The sequence below is a fragment of the Ranitomeya variabilis genome, chromosome 2 (genome assembly GCF_051348905.1).
Source record: "Ranitomeya variabilis isolate aRanVar5 chromosome 2, aRanVar5.hap1, whole genome shotgun sequence".
Taxonomy (NCBI): Eukaryota; Metazoa; Chordata; class Amphibia; order Anura; family Dendrobatidae; genus Ranitomeya; species Ranitomeya variabilis.
This window is the reverse complement of record NC_135233.1, coordinates 832146859-832166295: the sequence shown is the minus strand read 5'-3', so window position 1 is coordinate 832166295 and position 19437 is coordinate 832146859. Positions and strand designations below refer to the sequence as shown.

The following is a 19437-nucleotide window of genomic DNA, read 5'->3' as shown; positions in this document are numbered from 1 at the left end:
GAAGGTCTTGTAGCACTGCTGCTATAAAAGGTTTGCATGGCCGCTCGGCCTTGCGCTAGTGTATACTTGAAAACGTGTGTGTGTTGATGTGTGAAAGTCACTCATTAATCATCCCCTCCCTTGTGTATGACTGGTCGTGTAAGGAGGATGATTGCTATCTAGCGCCCGACAGAGTCATCAGTACTTAACACACGATACAGCGTCTATTGCTGTGACCGCCAGTGCAGCACCGTGCGCTATTAGAGCGCTGTCTGGGTGGTTAGTGGCATCCGCCAGAGCGGCACTGCATGCACTCTTGTGCAAATTATTATTTAACTTATACTCTGACACCAACTAGCGGTGTCGAGCGCAAGTGGTCTAGACAAACTCTAATCCTGAGTCTTGGGATTGAGTTCTGTGACTACTTGCTTGCACTCTTTGTGCGGTACCATGGCCCTGTGATGCAATAGGGTTCGCTTCTTTTATACAGGGTGAATCTAACTTGTGTGTGTATCCTCATTGTACCGCTATATAGTCTGTCATTACTCAGCAGCAGGTTCCATCTCTGCACGGTGGACCTCGGGCTGCGAACGCACCTTATACCATCTCACTAATTATTTGGTGCGTTCCGCTGGCCCTAACATGGTCAAACAAGCTTGCTAGCCTGGTGACCCAGATGTTGACATGATGACCTCAGGTCACCATGGCAATGGTCAGGCCCTTGTGATAATCTAAAGGGAGTGCCGATCATAGGGGACATGCAGCCTCCTCCCTCTTTCTGCCTTCTAAATATCTATTGCAGCATTCAGAGGGTTAAACTGCCAGGAGTGGTGCGGTCACTGCTAATGGCAGTGAGAGCCGGGTGTCAGCTTTGATGTTCGCCGAACACCTGGTGTTAATTGGCTATGCACAGCCCGCTGTGTGCTGTTGATCGCAATAATGCATATATACTGCTTTGGTTGGGAAGTCATTCTATTTTATCATGTATATACACTGCAAATGTCAGAAAGGGGTTAAAGTTGTGTGGGTCAGCATTGGAATTAATAGCTGTCTAATGTGAAATGTTTTATAGAACTATTCACATCCTCTACAAAAATACTTTATATTACAGACTTTCAGAACACTTAACTCTTTATCTTTTTAACTAGTCATAGTAAATAATACTACATTTTGCTAGACAAATATTTTTTATAGATTTACGTCCCTCCATTTTACTTCTATATTTCATCTTCCATAAGTTGCGCTTAAGGTGTGTTTTAATCATTGAGCAGCTTAACTCCCATTTTTGACTGATTTCCCATGAAAATTTAGACTAGTGTTACATGGTGGCATACGGCACATGACACGGAGATGGCATTGTTGCATTGTGACATTGCATCTGATGACTAATTATGGGGTTGCATTGAAATCTACGACAGAAGCACAGATTCATAAATGTTTTAAAGTGTGTTGGATTTTCTGTCACTGATTGCAACATGCGACTGTGACTTGCATACGATTTGTATGTGACTTGGTCATTTTTTTTTTACAGCAGAACCATAGCTTTAAATTACTCACAATGCAAACTGTTGCAGACAGGGTTGCACTGATATTTATTGATGAGCAGCTTGTCTGAGAATTGCTGTAATGTGACATGTCACAGTGTAACCCTAGCCTAATTGTTCAAGTGCCGTATGCAGTACTTCTTATTGCTGTGAATTGCTGTTTTAATGACTTTCTATTTTACATTTCTCTTAAATATATACTACATATTTATATACTTATTTATATATTTAAATACTGTACACTATCATTTTATATACTATACAATGACAGTTAAGTAAAAAAAATGCTTTAAATAAACAATTATACACAATAAGCTTAATAACTACTGCAGACACATAGTGTCTATATACAAACTAGATCTTTGCAATTTGTTACATCTATTCTATTTATTAGTATAACATGGAATAATCTAAATTTATCTTTAATTTAATTGATTTATTAAAAAACTACTGTATATACCAAAACAAATATTTAAATTATAATTAGACAATGGGAATGAAGAATGTGGACGTAATACATATTTACTCCATACCCGTGCAGCTTGGTTTGACATCTCCTCCACTCCATGTTCCATTGGCTCTGCATTGTAGAAGTCTCAATCCTTCAAGAAAATAACCAGGACTACAACTCAGCAAGGCTTGACACCCATATTCATTTAAGGAACCTGAAACCAGTCTCCAAATAATATGTTCAGAGAGCTGAGAATCCAAACTTGGGCAAGATACAGCTGTAAAAAGGACAATACTTGAATATTACTATTTTTCATAAAATTCTATTATAAACACAAACAAAGAATGACATAACATTAAAATATAAATATCTGTAAGGTAAGATACTTCAGCCGTTTTCATTTTCTATTATAAAAGTGAGAAAAAAAGTAATATTACATTCAGAAAATCAAATGTGCATTCTTACAAACATGTAAAATAGCTGATATTTATACCGTGATCCATAGAATTGTCAAATTTCTTTGTATTAGTTCATGTATTGGTATTCATAATGGAAAAATTCAGGACCAGATCCTTGTTAAAATAAAAATATCATCTTTATTTCATATTAATTAAAATACCTGTATGCACACCATACAAAAAAGATTAGCATTCAAAAAACACATTTTGAGAGCAACCTCCTTAAACATTGCATAAAGTCAAGTGAAAAGTATTAATCTTATTTCTCATGATTATTTTTTGTAATCTCCACCCCTCACAACTTGAATCCTAATTGATTGCCGATAGGTTAAAATGAACTCTTTATGCAAATGCAGATATCAACAATTTTAGTCACTATTCGTGATAATAAATTATATTGTACTGAATAGTGATGAGCGAATAGCATGGTTGCTCCGGTCTCCCCAAGCATGCTCAGGTGACCTCCAAGTATTTGTTAGTGCTCGGACATTTAGTTTTCGTCGGCCTCAGCTGCATGATTTACAGCTGCTGGGCAGCCTGAATACTTGTGGGAATTCTCTAACAAACAGGCATTTCTCATATGTATTCAGCCTGTCTAGCAGCCGTAAATCATGCAGCTAAGGTGAGGAAAACTAAATCTCCGTGCACTAACAAATACTTTGGAAAACCCGAGCAACGAGTATACGCGCTCATCACCAGTGCCTAACATTGAGCCCCTGAGAAAAGCGTATTTTCAGTGTGTATATCTACCACGATTCTACATTTAAAGGGGATGTCCACAACCCGGATAATCACTTCACAATCTTCAATGTTCCCCTGTGCAAAATAAAAACACTTATGCCTACCCCCAGTGCCAGTGCAGTTCCATCAGTGCTGGCACTGGTTCTTCCAGGTATCAATGTTATATCACATAATGCCTGCAATCAGCTCTGGCTTCACTTTACTAGCTTTCAGATATGTTACATGCATTCAGAGGTAGTAAGAGAGTGCCCCTACTCCCTTACTTACCTGTCATCATCTTCATCTCCTATCGACACAGCTCCCATCGCTTTCCAGCAGTTTGTGACCTGCTGGGTCACTTTAGTGTATGCTGGAGCAAACCAGAGGTCACCTTTCAGTGCAAGTCTATGGTAGCCTCATTCTGGCTCTCATAGACTTGCATTGAGAGCTTGTGACTGTTACTTCTGACTTCAGGATAATCAGAAGTTCTCAGAAGATAATGCTTGTACTGCAGGACTGGAGTGGCACCAATAAAGATGAAGATGCAGGCAGGTAAGTTTAACACATGGGTAATGGTTTTTAGGTTAGAAGCACCTTTCCAGCTCTTAAATAAAGCAAAAAATGCTGCAGTTGTGCTTTACATAGAGAAGCATGGTGGTTATGCATACTGAAAGCATGCTTTACAAGGAGCTGAGTGTTAGATTGGATATAATCTACCATTGCTCTGGATGAGCGAGCACTAAAATGTTCAGAAGCTCATTACTCGATCTGAGCAATTGCTAATTCTCAGACGTTCATTTCGTGTATCAAGTATAATGGGTGTCAATGGCAAATCCTAACATTTTTCCAACAGGCCCTACAAGGAGGTCTGGGGGGCTGTGAAAATGTTAAAATGGATGGAAAAAGTGCTCAATGGAAGGAGAACAGCATGGGGAAGACCCCTGGAAGCATCTCTAACTCCAATATCACTACTGAGAACAAGGGTGTCACACTGTTACTCCACTTTAAGGACTGATAATAAAACAATCCAAATCGAAAAGAACTTGGAGTTTACAAGAGCAAAAATATTAAGAAACATTTTTTTCATGTATAATGACTTGTATATAAGGCAAAATGTTTAAGGAATTAAAAAAATAATAATTTAAATAAACCAAAATTTTATTTTTTATTAAAAAATTTTAAATTTCGGTGTAATTCAGGAAGGAAGGAAGAAGTGGCAAAAATTAGGAACTCAAAGGGTCTCAGATACACTGTATATTAGACAAAAGACTGGCCTATTGCCTCAACATACTTATCTAACTATCACTGTTTTGCCCATACAAAATTTTCTTCAAAATCAGGACCTTCGCATCATCTGTTCACACACTCTACATGCACTTAATAGCCCTGTTTGTCTGTACACATACTGGTTGGTAACTCGTTCATGCAGTATTACGTGAACACACAATTTATTATGTTGATGGCTGGACTGTACAATACAAGCAATTGTTACCATGCATCTTTTGTGTCTCCCCTGTTTCCTCATAGACTGTTAGTTTGAGAGCAGGGTCCACACTCCTCTTGGTATCTGCTGATTAATACTCATCTAGACTCATAAAGGCTATGAACTAAGTGTAAAGCCTGCAAAAAATTACAAGTGGGGTCATCCATACACCTTTGAAAGCACCAACTATAGTACCTCATTCAAATATTATGAACTAAGTGTACTTGTGGTACTTCTACACTCATAAAAGCTTTGTACACAGTGCAAAGCATGCCAAAAATTACAAGCTAGTTCATTCATACACTCTTCACCCCATCACCCTGAAGCTTATTTTCACCTTTCAGACCAGGCCAATTTTTACAATTCTGACCACTGTCATTTTATGAAGTCATAACTCTGGAATTTTTCAACTGATCCCAGTGATTCAGAGATTATTTTCTTGAGACATATTGTACTTTATAATAGTGGTAAAATTTCTTTGATATGACTTGCGTTTATTTGTGAAAAAAGGAGAAATATGACGAACATTTTGAAACTTTTGCAAATTTCAAACTTTTAATTTTTATGCCCTTAAATGAGAGTCATATCACACAAAATTGTTAATAAATAACATTTCCCACATGTCTACTTTACAGTACAATTTTGGAAACATAATTTTTTTGTTAGGAAGTTATAAGGACTAAAAGTTGACCACCGATTTCTCATTTCTACAACAAAATTTGCAAAACCATTTTTTTAGGGACCACCTCACATTTGAAGCGACTTTGAGGGGCCTATATGTTAGAAAATGACCAAAAATGACACCATTCTAAAAACTGCACCCCTCAAGGTGCTCAAAATCACACTCAAGCAGTTTATTAACACTTCAGGTGCTTCACAGGAATTTTTGGGATGTGGAAGGAAAAAACAAATATTTACTTTTCATTCAGGAAAATTTAGTTTTAGACCTATTTTTTTTTACTATTGCAAAGGTGCCATGTCATATTTGCAGAGCTACTGATGGGCCTACACAGTGGAAACCCCCTACAAGTGACCCCATTTTGGAAACTAGACCCTTTACGGAACTTATCTAGATATGTACTGAGCACCTTGAACCCCCAGGTGCTTTACAGAAGTTTATAATGTTAAGACATGAAAATAAAAGAAACTAATTTTTCCCAAATAAATTTTTTAGCTCCATATTTTGCATTTTCATAAAGGTAACAGGAGAAATTGATCCATACAATATGTTGTGCAATATCTTCTGAGTATGGCAATACCCAATATATTGGGGGAATACTACTGTTTGGGTGCACAGCAGGGCTTGGAAGGGAAGGAGCACCATTTGACTTTTTGAAGGCAAAATTTGATGGAATAATTAGCTGAAGCCATGTCGCGTTTGAAGCGCCATTGATGTGCCTAAACTTTGGAAAATCCCACAAATGACACGATTTTGGAAACTAGACCCCTTTGGGACCATATCAAGCTGTGTATTGAGCACCTTGAACCCTCAGGTGCATCACAAAAGTTTATAACATTAAGCTATGAAAATAAAAAAATCTAATTTTTCCCACAAAAATATTTTTTAGCCACAAATTTTATATTTTCACAAGGGCAAAAGGAAAAAATGGACCCCGATGTTTGTTGTGCAGTTTGACCTGAGTTCGCCAACACCCCATATGTGGTTAAAAACTACTTTTATTCATATTAATGACCCCCATAAATGACCCCATTTTACTAATTAAACCTCTAAATAAATTAATCTAGGGGTGCAGTGATTATATTGAAATCACAGGTGTGTCACAGAATTTTATACCATTGGGCAGTGAAGCAAAAATAATTCACAGTTTTACCACCAAGATTGTGTGTTAGCCCCAAGTTTTATATTTTCACACTGTGAAATGGGCAAAAATGGCACCATAATTTGTTCCACAATTTCTGCTGAATGTGGAAATACCCCATATGTGGCTGTACAGTACTACTGTGCCATATGGAGTGACTCAGGAGGGATGAAGCGCTATTTGCCTCCTGGAGAACAAATTTTCCTAGACTAGTTTGTGGATTCCATATAAAGATCTCCTTAGTGCTAGAAAAGCAGAATCCCCCTCAAGTGACCACATTTTGGAAATTATAACCCTTTGGGAATTTATCTACAAATGTAGTGACGATTTTGACTCAATGGGATTTTTCCACAAACAGGCAGCATTGGATGTTGCTGAGCAAAAATTGCAAACTGCCATTGTAGTGACCAGTACATTATGCCCAGCTAGTGATGAGCGAATGTACTCACTACTCGAGATTTCCCGAGCACGCTCGGGTGTCCTCCGAGTATTTTTAAGTGCTCAGAGATTTAGTTTTCATCGCCTCAGCTGAATGATTTACAGCTATTAGCCAGGCTGAGTACATGTGGGGGTAGCCTGGTTGCTAGGGAATCCCCACATATAATCAAGCTGGCTAACAGATGTAAATCATTCAGCTGCGGCAAAGAAAACTACATCTCTGAGCACTAAAAAATACTCGGAGGACACCCGAGCGTGCCATGGAAATCTCGAGTAATGAGTATATTCGCTCATCACTATGCCCAGCTCATGCTTCTGGACGCACGCACCTGGAAATTAGGCAGGATCTCATCACTACAGAAATGCTAAACATGTGGGCACTAAATGTTATTTAGGCACACTGGGGCTCAGAAGGGAGTGGGGGCATTTGGATTTGGGAGTGGATAATTTGCTAAGTTTCTTTTAGGGGCGAGGAGTCATTTAGCTTTTAAAGAGCCTTTGTGCTACCAGTAATGTGGAAGCCCATATATTTCTGTTAACAGATGATAGATCTGAGTGGGGACTTGCTTTTTTTGTGGATTGAGTTGAAGCTTTAATTGGGAACCTTTTACATAATGTTTTGGATCACAGTTATCCGGCGCTCTACGCTGAGCACTTACTTTGGGGTTTCCATCTAAATATCTGAGTGACGTGATTCAGATAAAACCCCCGAGGGATCAATTCATTTTAATGAGGCAGCACATTTACTCTGGATGCCATCTGGCTTCTGTTCACTGGTGTGCTTTTCAAAAGTGCTCAACGGCAGTTTTATGATATCCTAATAAGACAGTGAAACAGATAGATGTGCGCACAACTAGAGAGAGTGCCTGAGTAGGTGTTAGGTGTCGAGATCCCGCCTCTGCACAGGGGGAATCTTGAACCATCTCCGCTGCGGTCTCCCATTCTTCTCCAGCCGCAGTGGAGTCTGCTCAGCGGAGACGTCGGTCCCAGCATCTAGCTCAGGCTGATACGGGATGACTGGTTACTGGTGCCTTTCCAGCTTCTGCCATTGTAGCCAGTACTGGGCAGCTGCGAGCAGACGTGTTTGGGACTAAGTCCTGCTCTTCCCTTTCTGAGCATTCCCAGTGAAAGATCTCTCGTTGGAGATCAAGGGTCACTTGCTTAGATACTGCAGCAAATTCCATTGGTCCTTTAGGAAGGTCCTGAAGGTGTTCTTCTTCTGTGGCTGACTCCCATTGGTCCTTCTGGGAAGGTCCTGTTCTTGCTGCAGCTATAAAAGGTTTGCATGGCGGCACAGCCATGCGCTAGTGTACATTTGGAATCGTGTGTGTGTTGATGAGTGCAAGTCGTTCTTTAAAATCCCCTCCCTTGTGTATGACTTTGCAAAAGGTGGATGCTTGCTGTCTAGCGTCCGACTAGCTGTCAACGTAAAGACACATGATACAGCGTCTATTGCTGTAACCGCTAGTGTGGCGCCATGCGCTTATAGAGTGCTTTCCTATCCCAAGTCTGGGTGGTTAGTGGCGTCCGCCAAAGTGGCACAGCATTCACTCTTGTGCTTTGTTATATTTTTCTGTTACTTTGACACCCCAGTTGCGGTGTCGAGCGCAAGTGGTCTGAAAGTACTCTAATCCTGTGTCTTGGGGTAGAGTCCTGAGACTCCTTGCTTGCGCTCTTGGTGTGGTACCGCGGCTCTGTGACGCAACAGGGTTTGCTTCCTTCACACAGGGTGAAGTTAACCCATCTGTGTATCCACATTGTACCACCATATAGTCCATCATTACTCAGCAGCAGGTTCCATCTCTGCACGGTGGACCATGGGCTGTGAACGCACCTTGTACCATCTCTCTTATAATTTGGTGCATTCTGCTAGCCCTAACATTACACTAGCTCCAGGGTCTGGCTAGTAATGATGGACAAACAGCAACTGCGGTTCAGGCTGCTAGCGTGGCTGCAGCAACTTTGTCCACTGCCACCCCTGTTCCGACTCTATCTCGCTTCCCGCTGCCAGAAATTTTCTGGTGATAGTAAGTCTTGTAGGGGTTTCGTGAGTCAGTGCTCTATATATCTCGAGCTTCTGGCCGCATGTTTCCCCACAGAGCTTATTGTGTCTTTCCTGTCAGACAGGGCATTGGAGTGGGCTATGCCACTGTGGGAGTGTGGCGATCATGTGGTGCAGAGTGCTTCGTTGTTCCTGAGCACTTTGAAACAGGTCTTTTTAGGACCTTGTGTCACCCATGATACTGCGCTAAAACTGTTCGCATTGACTCAGGGCTCGTCCTTGGTCAGCCATTTTGCCGTCCACTTTCGCACCCTAGCATCTGAGCTGGAGTGGTCGGATAAAGCCCTTATTCCGATATTTTGGAGCAGGCTGACTGACCACATGAAGGACGCTCTGGCCACTAAGGATATTCCCACCACACTGGAGGAGTTAATAGCAGTGTCCACTTGTATTGACCTCCGTTTTCACGAGCGGAGGTTAGAGCGAGCCCAGTGTAGGCAGATGTTTTGGCTGGCTCCCACCTTCGCCAAACCTTTCGAATCTCCAGTCCGGGCCTCTGAGTCACATGAAGCCATGGAAGTGTCACAAGCGGGATCTAAGTCCCTGACCGCTCGTGCACTCCAGGTTTGTTATGTTTGCCAGCAGTCAGGACACCTTGCCACCAGATGTCCCCAGCGGTCAAGGAAACATCAGCGTCTAGTGGTAGTTGGTGGAGGTACACTAGACACGGCGATGTTTGCCTCCAAATTGTCCTTTGAGGGGACAATTACTATAGGTCCATTTTCCCACTCGGTAGAGCTCTGCGTGGATTCTGGGCAGAGGGCAATTTTATGTCATCTGCCTTCGCCCAATGTCACGTAATTCCCCTGGTAATGTTAGCTCAACCAATGACCGTACGAGTGTTAAATGGGTCGACACTGCCCTCACAGATAACACACCAGACCATCCCTTTCACTCTACCCATGTCTCCATCTCATCAGGAGATTATATCTCTGCTCGTCATTCCCGAGGGTCCTGTTAGGGATGCCTTGCTACGGTACCATTCTCCTCATATTGAGTGGTCCACATACAGAATTTTGCGATGGGGTGAATCTTGTGGGGGTAGATGTCAGAGGGAATGTGTTCAGGTTGCTACTACTGAGGTACCCGCATATCTATCCTCTCTCCCCAAGCAATATTGGCCCTATGCGGACATGTTCTCCAAAAGGGCTGCAGAGACCATTCTGCCTCACCGCCCCTATGACTGTCCTATTGACCTCTTGCCTGGTGCTGAGCCTCCCCGGGGTCGAGTCTATCCGTTATATCTCCCAGAGATGGAGGCAATGTCACAGTACATCAAGAAAAATCTGGCAAGAGGATTCATTAGGAAGTCAGTGTCACCTGCAGGGGCTGGATTCTTCTTCGTGCAGAAGAAGAATGGGGAATTACATCCATGCATAGATTACAGGGGTCTTAACACCATCACCATTAAAGGGACTCTGTCACCTGAATTTGGAGGGAACAATCTTCAGCCATAGAGGCGGGGTTTTCGGGTGTTTGATTCACCCTTTCCTTTGATTCCCAATCTTGCCTTGCGCAGGCGTGTACTATGGAGGACAGAGAATGAACTTCAATCCAATATTGCAGCCAGCATGCAGCCAGCGGGTAAGGAAAGGGTGAATCAAACACCTGAAAACCCTGCCTCTATGGCTGAAGATTGTTCCCTCCAAATTCAGGTGACAGAGTCCCTTTAAGAATAAGTATCCTTTGCCCCTGATATCTGAGCTTTTTGATAGGCTTTGGGGAGCAAGGGTATTTACAAAATTAGATCTGCGGGGTGTTTACAACCTGATTCTCATCCGTGAGGGGGACAAATGGAAGACAGCTTTTAATATCAGGGATGGGCACTAGGGTTGAGCGAAACGGGTCGTGCATTTTCATAAGTCGCCGACTTTTGGCAAAGTCGGCGTCTCATGAAACCCGACCCGATCCCTGTGCGTGGTCGGCCATGCGGTACGCGATCTTGGCGCTAAAGTTGCGTTTCGTATGACGTGTTTAGCGCCATTGTTTCAGCCAATGAATGAGCATGGGCAGAGTGATGACATAGGTCTTAGGGGAGTGAACGCCTATCGTCATGTTATCGCTTGTGCGCAGTAGGGATTTAGAATGTGCAATACGAAATTTTCTGTGCTGGGACGGAGGGGAGAGAGAGAGAGAGAGAGAGAGAGAGAAATAAAAAAAAAAAAAAAATTCCTTCATTGGGTTTCGTGTTTCAGCCGAAACCCGACTTTTCACGGTGGTCGGCCGATTTCACTCGACTCGACTTTTAAGACAGTCGGGTTTCACAAAACCCGACTCGACCCTAAAAAACTAAATGTCGCTCAACCCTAATGGGCACTATGAGCCCTTCAGGCTCTGTAATGCCCCAGCTGTTTTCCAAGACTTTGCAAATGACATCTTCTGGAATATGCTCACCACCTTGGTCATAGTTTATCTGGATGATATTCTCATCTACTCTCCAGATATTGACTCCCACTGGAGAGATGTTTGCAGAGTCTTCGACATCTTATGGGCAAATTTCCTCTACGCAAAGTTGGAGAAATGTGTGTTAGGGGTCGAGTTTCCCCCTCTGCACAGGGGGAATCTTGGGCCATCTCCGCTGTGGTCTCCCATTCTTCTCCTGCCGCAGTGGAGCCTGCTCAGCAGAGACGTTGGTCCCAGCGTCTCGCTCAGGCTGACTCTGTACAAAGAGTTACTGCTGCTTCTCCTGCTTCTGCCATTGAAGCCAGTGTTGGGCAGCGGCGAGCAGAAGCTTCTGGGACTAAGTCCTGCTTTTCCCGTTCTGAGCATGCCCAGGGTAAGATCTCTCAGTGGAGATCGAGGGTCACATGTTCAGATACTGCAGTCTAATCTATTGGTCCTTCTAGGAAGGTCCTGTAGGTGCGCAGGCTCTGTAGCAGCCTCTCATTGGTCTTCCTAGGAAGGTCCTGTACGTGCTGCAACTATTTAAGGCCACACGGCCATGCGCTAGTGTCTTTCTAATGTTATGTGCTTTGCGCCAGTGTGGTCATGTGAGTGTGTGTTCAGGGACCCGGCTGAAATAAGTCCCTAGAATGCTGGCACCTCCGGCAAGGAGATTGTGTGTGTATGTATTCAGGGACCTGGCTGAAATAAGCCCCTAGAATGCTGGCACCTCCGGCGAGGAGTTATGTGTGCATGCATGACCACTGACTGCTCTCATTTGGGTAGTTAGCCTGTGCCTCTGTGAAGTCAAACAGGACACAGAGCTTTGCTTTCTCGGCTACTCTGTGAAACTAACAGAGCTAGTTCATACCGCCATATAGTGCCGCCGTTTACTAGCAGCAGGTTCTCCTGCACGGTGGACCTCGGGCTACGAATGCATCTACTTCAATAAAACATTTATATTTACTCGGTGCGTTCCGCTATCCCTAACAATGTGTGTTTGAGCAGGAGTCCTTACCTTTCCTGGGCTATATCATCTCCGCCCAGGGATTGGCTGTGGATCCTGCCAAACTACAGGCTGTGATGGTCTGGCAGGAACCCCATTCTCTTAAAGCGGTGCAGCGCTTTATGGGGTTCATTAATTACTATCGCCAGTTCATTCCACACTATTCTCAACTTTGGTAGCTCCCTTGGTTGCCCTCACCAAGAAGGGAGCAAATCCCAAATTGTGGTCTGAGGAGGTCTTCAAGGCCTTTCTCTCTATTAAGTCACACTTCGCTAGCGCTCCCATCCTACATTGCCCCGATGTAGATAAGCCATTTATAATGGAGGTGGGTGCCTCATCTGTTGGTGCTGGAGCAGTCCTTTTCCAAAAGTATGCTCAAGGTCGGAAGCATCCTTGCTTCTTCTTTTCTAAGACCTTCTCACCAGCAGAAAGGAATTATTCCATCGGGGACAGGGAGTTGCTAGCCATGAAGTTGGCCTTCTCGGAGTGGAGACATCTCTTGGAGGCAGCTTGTTTTTCCTTCAATGTCTTCACAGATCAGAAGAATTTGGTGTTTCTGCAGACAGCCCAGCGGTTAAATTCTCTCCAGGCAAGATGGTCCTTGTTCTTCTCCCGGTTTCATTTCACCCTCCATTTTCTTTCCAGGGAGAAGAACATTCGTGACGACGCTCTCTCTAGCTCCGTTGTATCATCTGAGGAGGAGGAAGAGGAGCCTCGGCTTATTGTCCCCACTGAGAGCCTGAGAACTGTGGCCCCCAGTTTCGCTCGAGTCTGTGCCTCCGGGCAAGACTTTTGTACCATCCAATCTGTGTCTGGAGGTTATCTCTTAGGCTCACTTGTCCAGGATGGGTGGACATTTTGGGTCCAAAAGGACATCTGAGCTACTAGCGAGGACATATTGGTGGCCACATATGGCTCGTGACGTCGCAGACTATGTTCGGGCGTGTATCTCTTGCACTAAGAACAAGTCTTCTCGGCAATGGCCAGCTGGGTTGCTTTACCCCCTGCCGGTGGCAGACAGGCCCTGGGAGATGATCAGGATGGACTTTGTGGTGGGCTTACCCAAGTCTCGTAGCTGCACCAATATCTTTGTGATCACCGACAATTTTTCCAAGATGGTGCACTTGGTGCCTCTTCCACGGCTATCTTCTGCACAGGCTCTGGCAGCGTTGTTCATCAAGTATATCTTTCACCTACATGGTATGCTGGACAAAATTGTCAGTGACCTGGGTCCCCAGTTTTCATCTCGATTCTGTAGAGAGCTTTGTTGTCTACTCAGTATTGAGTTGAATCTCTCCTCGGCATAGCATCCCGAGAAGAATGGGTAGGTTGAGAGGGCCAACCAGACCCTGGTCACATATTTACGACATTTTGTTTCTGCCAGGCAAGATGACTGGGCATCCTTGCTACCATGGGCAGAGTTTGCGCTTAACAACTCTGTAGCCGACTCCACCGGTCAGACTCCATTCCTCCTAATTTACGGCCAGCATCCGCATGTCCCTGTGCCCATGCCCATGTCCTCCGCTGAATCCAAAGTGGCAGACTGGGCTGTGGAGGCACTGGACATTTGGGACTGCACTCAGGATGCCATTCGGGCCTACAAAGAGAGACTGAGGACCTCCGCCGATGCTCATTGGCGCCCCGCTCTGACATTTGCACCTGGCGACTTGGTGTGGCTCTCCACCCGTAACATCAGGCTGCGAGTTGAGTCCAATAAGTTTGCACCTCACTACTTGGGTCCCTTCAAGGTCCTCGAACAGGTTAACCTTTTGGTCTACCGTCTGGCCCTTCCTCCATGCCTGGGTATCACCGACACCTTTCATGTGTCCCTCTTGAAGCCCGTATACATGTCCCGGTTTTCCGAGTCATCTGCCGGGACATCGGGTCCGTCTATGGACGATTACGAGGTGAACGCTATTTTGGGGTGCAAGGTGGTACGTGACAAAAAATTCTATTTGGTGGATTGGAAGGGTTGTGGCCCAGAGGACAGGTCCTGGGAGCCTGCTGAACACATCCGAGCTCCACAGCTCATTGCTGCCTTTGAGCATAGCGAGGTGCAAGGAGGGGGGGGCAATGTTTGGTGTCGAGATCCCGCCTCTGAATCATGCTCTTCCCTTTCTGAGCATGCCTAGGGCAAGATCTCTCGTTGGAGATCAAGGGTCACATGCTTAGATACTGCAGCAAATTCCATTAGTCCTTTAGGAAGGTCCTGAAGGTGTTCTTCTGTGGCTGACTCCGATTGGTCCTTCTGGGAAGGTCCTGTTCTTGCTGCAGCTTTATTTTTTTGAGCAGTGTAAATGCAAATATTTGGGGCTGATAATCATTTTTAAAATTGTGTTTCATTAAAATATTGCACTTTTAGCCTTTTAAGGCCTGTGTCGCAATATCTATTGCTGGCTGCAAAAATTAATTTTCTAAGAATCTGTCAAGCAGAAAGTTCCAAAGTTTATCTATCTGTTTCTGAGTTGTCTATGCAGATTTATGAGGACAAACTGCATCAAAGTTGAGCTGAATCTCAAAGTAATAAAAAGAGTTGCAAGAGTTACAGATAAAAGATACAATTCAAAGAGTTGACTGATGAATTCTCATGAAACACATTTAGCAACTCCTTCAGCAACCAATAAACAAAGAGCCTATGAAAGCCAAATGATGTTAATTTTTTACTGAAACCCAATTAAAACATATTACTTTACCTTACAATACATACCCAAAGGTATCCATATCCTTTGAATAAAAGTATTTTAAGAACACTGAAAAAAGCAAGGACCATTTGAAAGGATATTAAACCAATATAATGGCCTGCTTATACCTGTGGGGAACAGAGGGACTTCAACTGTAAAGAGAAAAAGTCAATTCAATTTGATCTACCCTGAAAGTTTGCAATAAGAAGTATAAAATGAAAAGGAAATTGTTATAGACAAGATTGTTAAAAAATAATCCCCCCAAAATCTTTTAGGCATAAAAAGCGGCAGCTGAACATGTTGGTTCCATAGAGAATACAAAAGGTCATTTGGTCAGAAAAAGCACAACTATTAAATGCATTTTTCTTGTCTGTGCTTGCAAAATTACATACTGCTGGGATATGTTTTATAACACAGCTCATGGCTTCATAAAAAATAACTCACCCTAGCAGAATAAAGTAAGGTTTAAATCGGATTAGAAAAGATTAACGTGAATAAAGCACCTGGACCTGATGGCTTGTATTCTCATGATTTCCAAGAACTTATAAAACATTGTTTTGGATTATTAAAAAGTGGAAACTATTAGAAAATGGAATTCAGTTGTTTTACTAATTAAAACTACATATTGATGTTTCCATTAATTCTCTTCTTTGATGCAAATATATGAAACAAACTCAAATGTGCCTACTCATGCAGGAAAATAGCATATTATGGTGGTATCATGGTGCATGCAGTCAAACATGTATTTTGAGATAGCCACACTAAGCACTTTGCGTATGAATGTTCAACACATAAAATGTACTGTATGTTAATTTTTTGATTAATCAGTTAAACAGCACCCAAAGTATGTATAAGTACATATATTCCTCAAAAAAACACAATTAACTGCATAGGACAGAAAAGGTGGGTATAAACCTTTTTTTCCACAACCTGGAATTGTGTTTTCAGTGATCGCTTATGAAAAACAACCCGAAATAAAATACATTTAGAACTGTCATAATAGGGTTAGTGCATTTTTCTAGTGCTGCTACAGTATAGCTAATATGCCAGAAGGAGAGAAAAGGGGTCAATGCATGGAATTAGCGCACTCCAGAAGGAAATGAGCAAAAAGAATATAAATTTATTAAATCAATGACATTCAAAAACACCCAAAATGATTAAAAACATTTAAGAATAGTGCAGAACAACACAATCACATTCCTGGTGTTGACCCATAAGGAATTAATGAGGACTATAACGTAGATGGTTGGAGTCATAAGTATGCTAATCACAATACACATGTATATGTAGTATATGTATATATGCATAAAGGGACACATTTAAACAGGACGGTCCCTGTTTGGGTAACTCTGACAACATAAAGCGAATACCAATTGAAGGCATACAATATACAAAATATCAAATACTATAAGTAACCAATGAAATAGGGCTAAAACAAGGCAAGAAGAGAGCCATTCAAGCAAAAGCACCAATGATGGCTGTAAGAAATCAATGTATATCACCTATATCAAGCAGTCAGAGAGTCAAGCCAAAATATCAGGGGTATCTATGACAAGAGGGAAACAGTCCCGGGTCCAGGGAGAGATGAAAGGAACCCCACTTGTATCACTGCAGAGGCAGCTTCATCAGAGGAAGTGACACTTGACTCTCTGACTGCTTGATATAGGTGATATATATATTGACTTCTTACAGCCCTCATTGGTGCTTTTGCTTGAATGGCTCTCTTCCTGCCTTGTTTTAGCTCTATTTCATAGGTTATTACAGTTTCATCCATAGGTTATTATACCTGGGGATGTCTATCACCTAGTTTCTTTCCTCTTTTTGGCCTCTACATACATATACGCTGCACACATGTTTTACAGCTGAGCAGGTCAAGGTTGTTGTTGGTCCCAACTATTTGCATGTGCTTCTGTACCAGTTTTGGAGACACCCATTTTCGGTTTCCAAAACTATTTGACTTTTTATATGTTATGCACTTTTCATTTTTGTTTACTATAGTATTTGATATTTTGTATATTGTATGCCCTCAATTGGTATTTGCTTTATGTTGTCAGAGTTACCCAAACAGGGACAGTCCTGTTTATATGCGTCCCTTTTTTCATATATAAGCATACAAATATACATGTATATTGTGATCAGCATTCTTATGACTCTGTCCATCTAAGTTATAGTCCTCATTAATTCCTTATGGGTCAACACCAGGGATGTGATTGTATTGTTCTGTATTGTCCTTAAATGTTTTTAATCATTTTGGGTGTTTTTGCATGTCATTGATTTAATAAATTTATATTCTTTTTGCGCAATTCCTTCTGAACTGCACCAATTCCATGCATTGACCCCTTTCCTCTCCTTCTGGCACACTTTCTCTTCATGCATGATGCAGCACCCGTACATATGTCACTTATGCCCATTTATGTGGTGCACCCTATTTCTTAATCACATTATAGCTAACTAGCTATTGAACCCGTTCTACGCCCGGTTGGCGAGCATTTCTATTGGTATATGGTGTCCATCCTGGTATGTGCTGCTCCATCCTGCGCCCCCATCCTGTCATGTGCTGCTCCATCCTGCATCCCCATCCTGTCATGTGCTGTTCCATCCTGCGCCCCCATCATATCATGTGCTGCTCCATCCTGCGTCCCCATCCTGTCATGTGCTCCCATCCTGTGCGCTGAGTGCAGGAGGCTGTGCTGATTGCGGGCGGCTGTACGTGGCTGTGCTGAGTGCGGGCGGCTGTGCTGAGTGTGGGTGGCTGTGCTGAGTGTGGGCGGCTGTGCTGAGTGCGGGAGGCTGTGCGTGGCTGTGCAGAGTGCGGGCGGCTGTGCTGAGTGCTGGCGCCTGTGCTGAGTGCGGGCGGCTGTGCTGAGTGCGGGCGGCTGTGCTGAGTGCGGGCGGCTGTGCTGAGTGTGGGCGGCTGTGCTGAGTGTGGGCGGCTGTGCTGAGTGTGGGCGGCTGTGCGTGGCGGTGATGAGTGTGGGCGGCTGTGCGTGGTGGTGCTGAGTGCGGGCGGCTGTGCGTGGCGGTGCTGAGTGCGGGCGGCTGTGCGTGGCGGTGCTGAGTGAGGGCGGCTGTGCGTGGCGGTGCTGAGAGCGGGCGGCTGCGCTTGGCTGTGGTGAGTGCGGGCGGCTGTGCTTGGCTGTGGTGAGTGCGGGCAGCTGCGCGTGGTGGTGCTGAGTGCGGGCAGCTGCGCGTGGCGGTGCTGAGTGCGGGCGGCTGCGCGTGGCGGTGCTGAGTGCGGGCGGCTGCGCGTGGCGGTGCTGAGTGCGGGCGGCTGCGCGTGGCAGTGCTGAGTGCGGGCGGCTGCGCTTGGCTGTGGAGAGTGCGGGCGGCTGTGCTTGGCTGTGGTGAGTGCGGGCGGCTGCGCGTGGCTGTGCTGAGTGTGGGCGGCTGCGCGTGGCTGTGCTGAGTGTGGGCGGCTGCACGTGGCGGTGCTGAGTGCGGGCGGCTGCGAGTGGCGGTGCTGAATGCGCGTGGCGGTGCTGAGTGCGGGCGGCTGCGCGTGGCAGTGCTGAGTGCGGGCGGCTGCGCGTGGCGGTGCTGAGTGCGGGCAGCTGCGCGTGGTGGTGCTGTGCTTGGCGGTGCTAAGTGCGGGAAGCTGTGCGTGGCGGTGCTGTGCTTGGCGGTGGTGAGTGCGCGTGGCGGTGCTGAGTGCGGGCGGCTGCACGTGGCGGTGCTGAGTGCGGGCGGCTGCGCGTGGCGGTGCTGAGTGCGGGCGGCTGCGCGTGGCGGTGCTGAGTGCGGGCGGCTGCGCGTGGCGGTGCTGAGTGCGGGCGGCTGCGCGTGGCGGTGCTGAGTGCGGGCGGCTGCGCGTGGCAGTGCTGAGTGCGGGCGGCTGCGCTTGGCTGTGGAGAGTGCGGGCGGCTGTGCTTGGCTGTGGTGAGTGCGGGCGGCTGCGCGTGGCTGTGCTGAGTGTGGGCGGCTGCACGTGGCGGTGCTGAGTGCGGGCGGCTGCGAGTGGCGGTGCTGAATGCGCGTGGCGGTGCTGAGTGCGGGCGGCTGTGCGTGGCGGTGCTGAGTGCGGGCGGCTGCGCGTGGCGGTGCTGAGTGCGAGCAGCTGCGCGTGGTGGTGCTGTGCTTGGCGGTGCTAAGTGCGGGAAGCTGTGCGTGGCGGTGCTGTGCTTGGCGGTGGTGAGTGCGCGTGGCGGTGCTGAGTGCGGGCGGCTGCACGTGGCGGTGCTGAGTGCGGGCAGCTGCGCGTGGCGGTGCTGAGTGCGGGCGGCTGCGCGTGGCGGTGCTGAGTGCGGGCGGCTGCGCTTGGCTGTGGTGAGTGCGGGCGGCTGTGCTTGGCTGTGGTGAGTGCGGGCGGCTGCGCGTGGCTGTGCTGAGTGCGGGCGGCTGTACGTGGCGGTGCTGAGTGCGCGCGGCTGCGCGTGGCGGGGCTGAGTGCGGGCGGCTGCGCGTGGCGGTGCTGAG

At 45.4% G+C, this 19437-nt stretch overlaps 1 protein-coding gene across 2 annotated transcripts in view; it reads right to left on the bottom strand.

Annotated features, from left to right (window-relative positions):
- The window catches only part of CSMD1 (CUB and Sushi multiple domains 1), a 2858343-nt gene that overhangs the window by 269308 nt on the left and 2569598 nt on the right, over positions 1 to 19437 (bottom strand). For both annotated transcript variants that reach the window (XM_077290057.1, XM_077290056.1), the window contains exon 51: positions 2057 to 2251. In XM_077290057.1, the coding sequence (XP_077146172.1) occupies positions 2057 to 2251 (195 nt within the window). The remainder of the gene's footprint in view (positions 1 to 2056; positions 2252 to 19437) is intronic.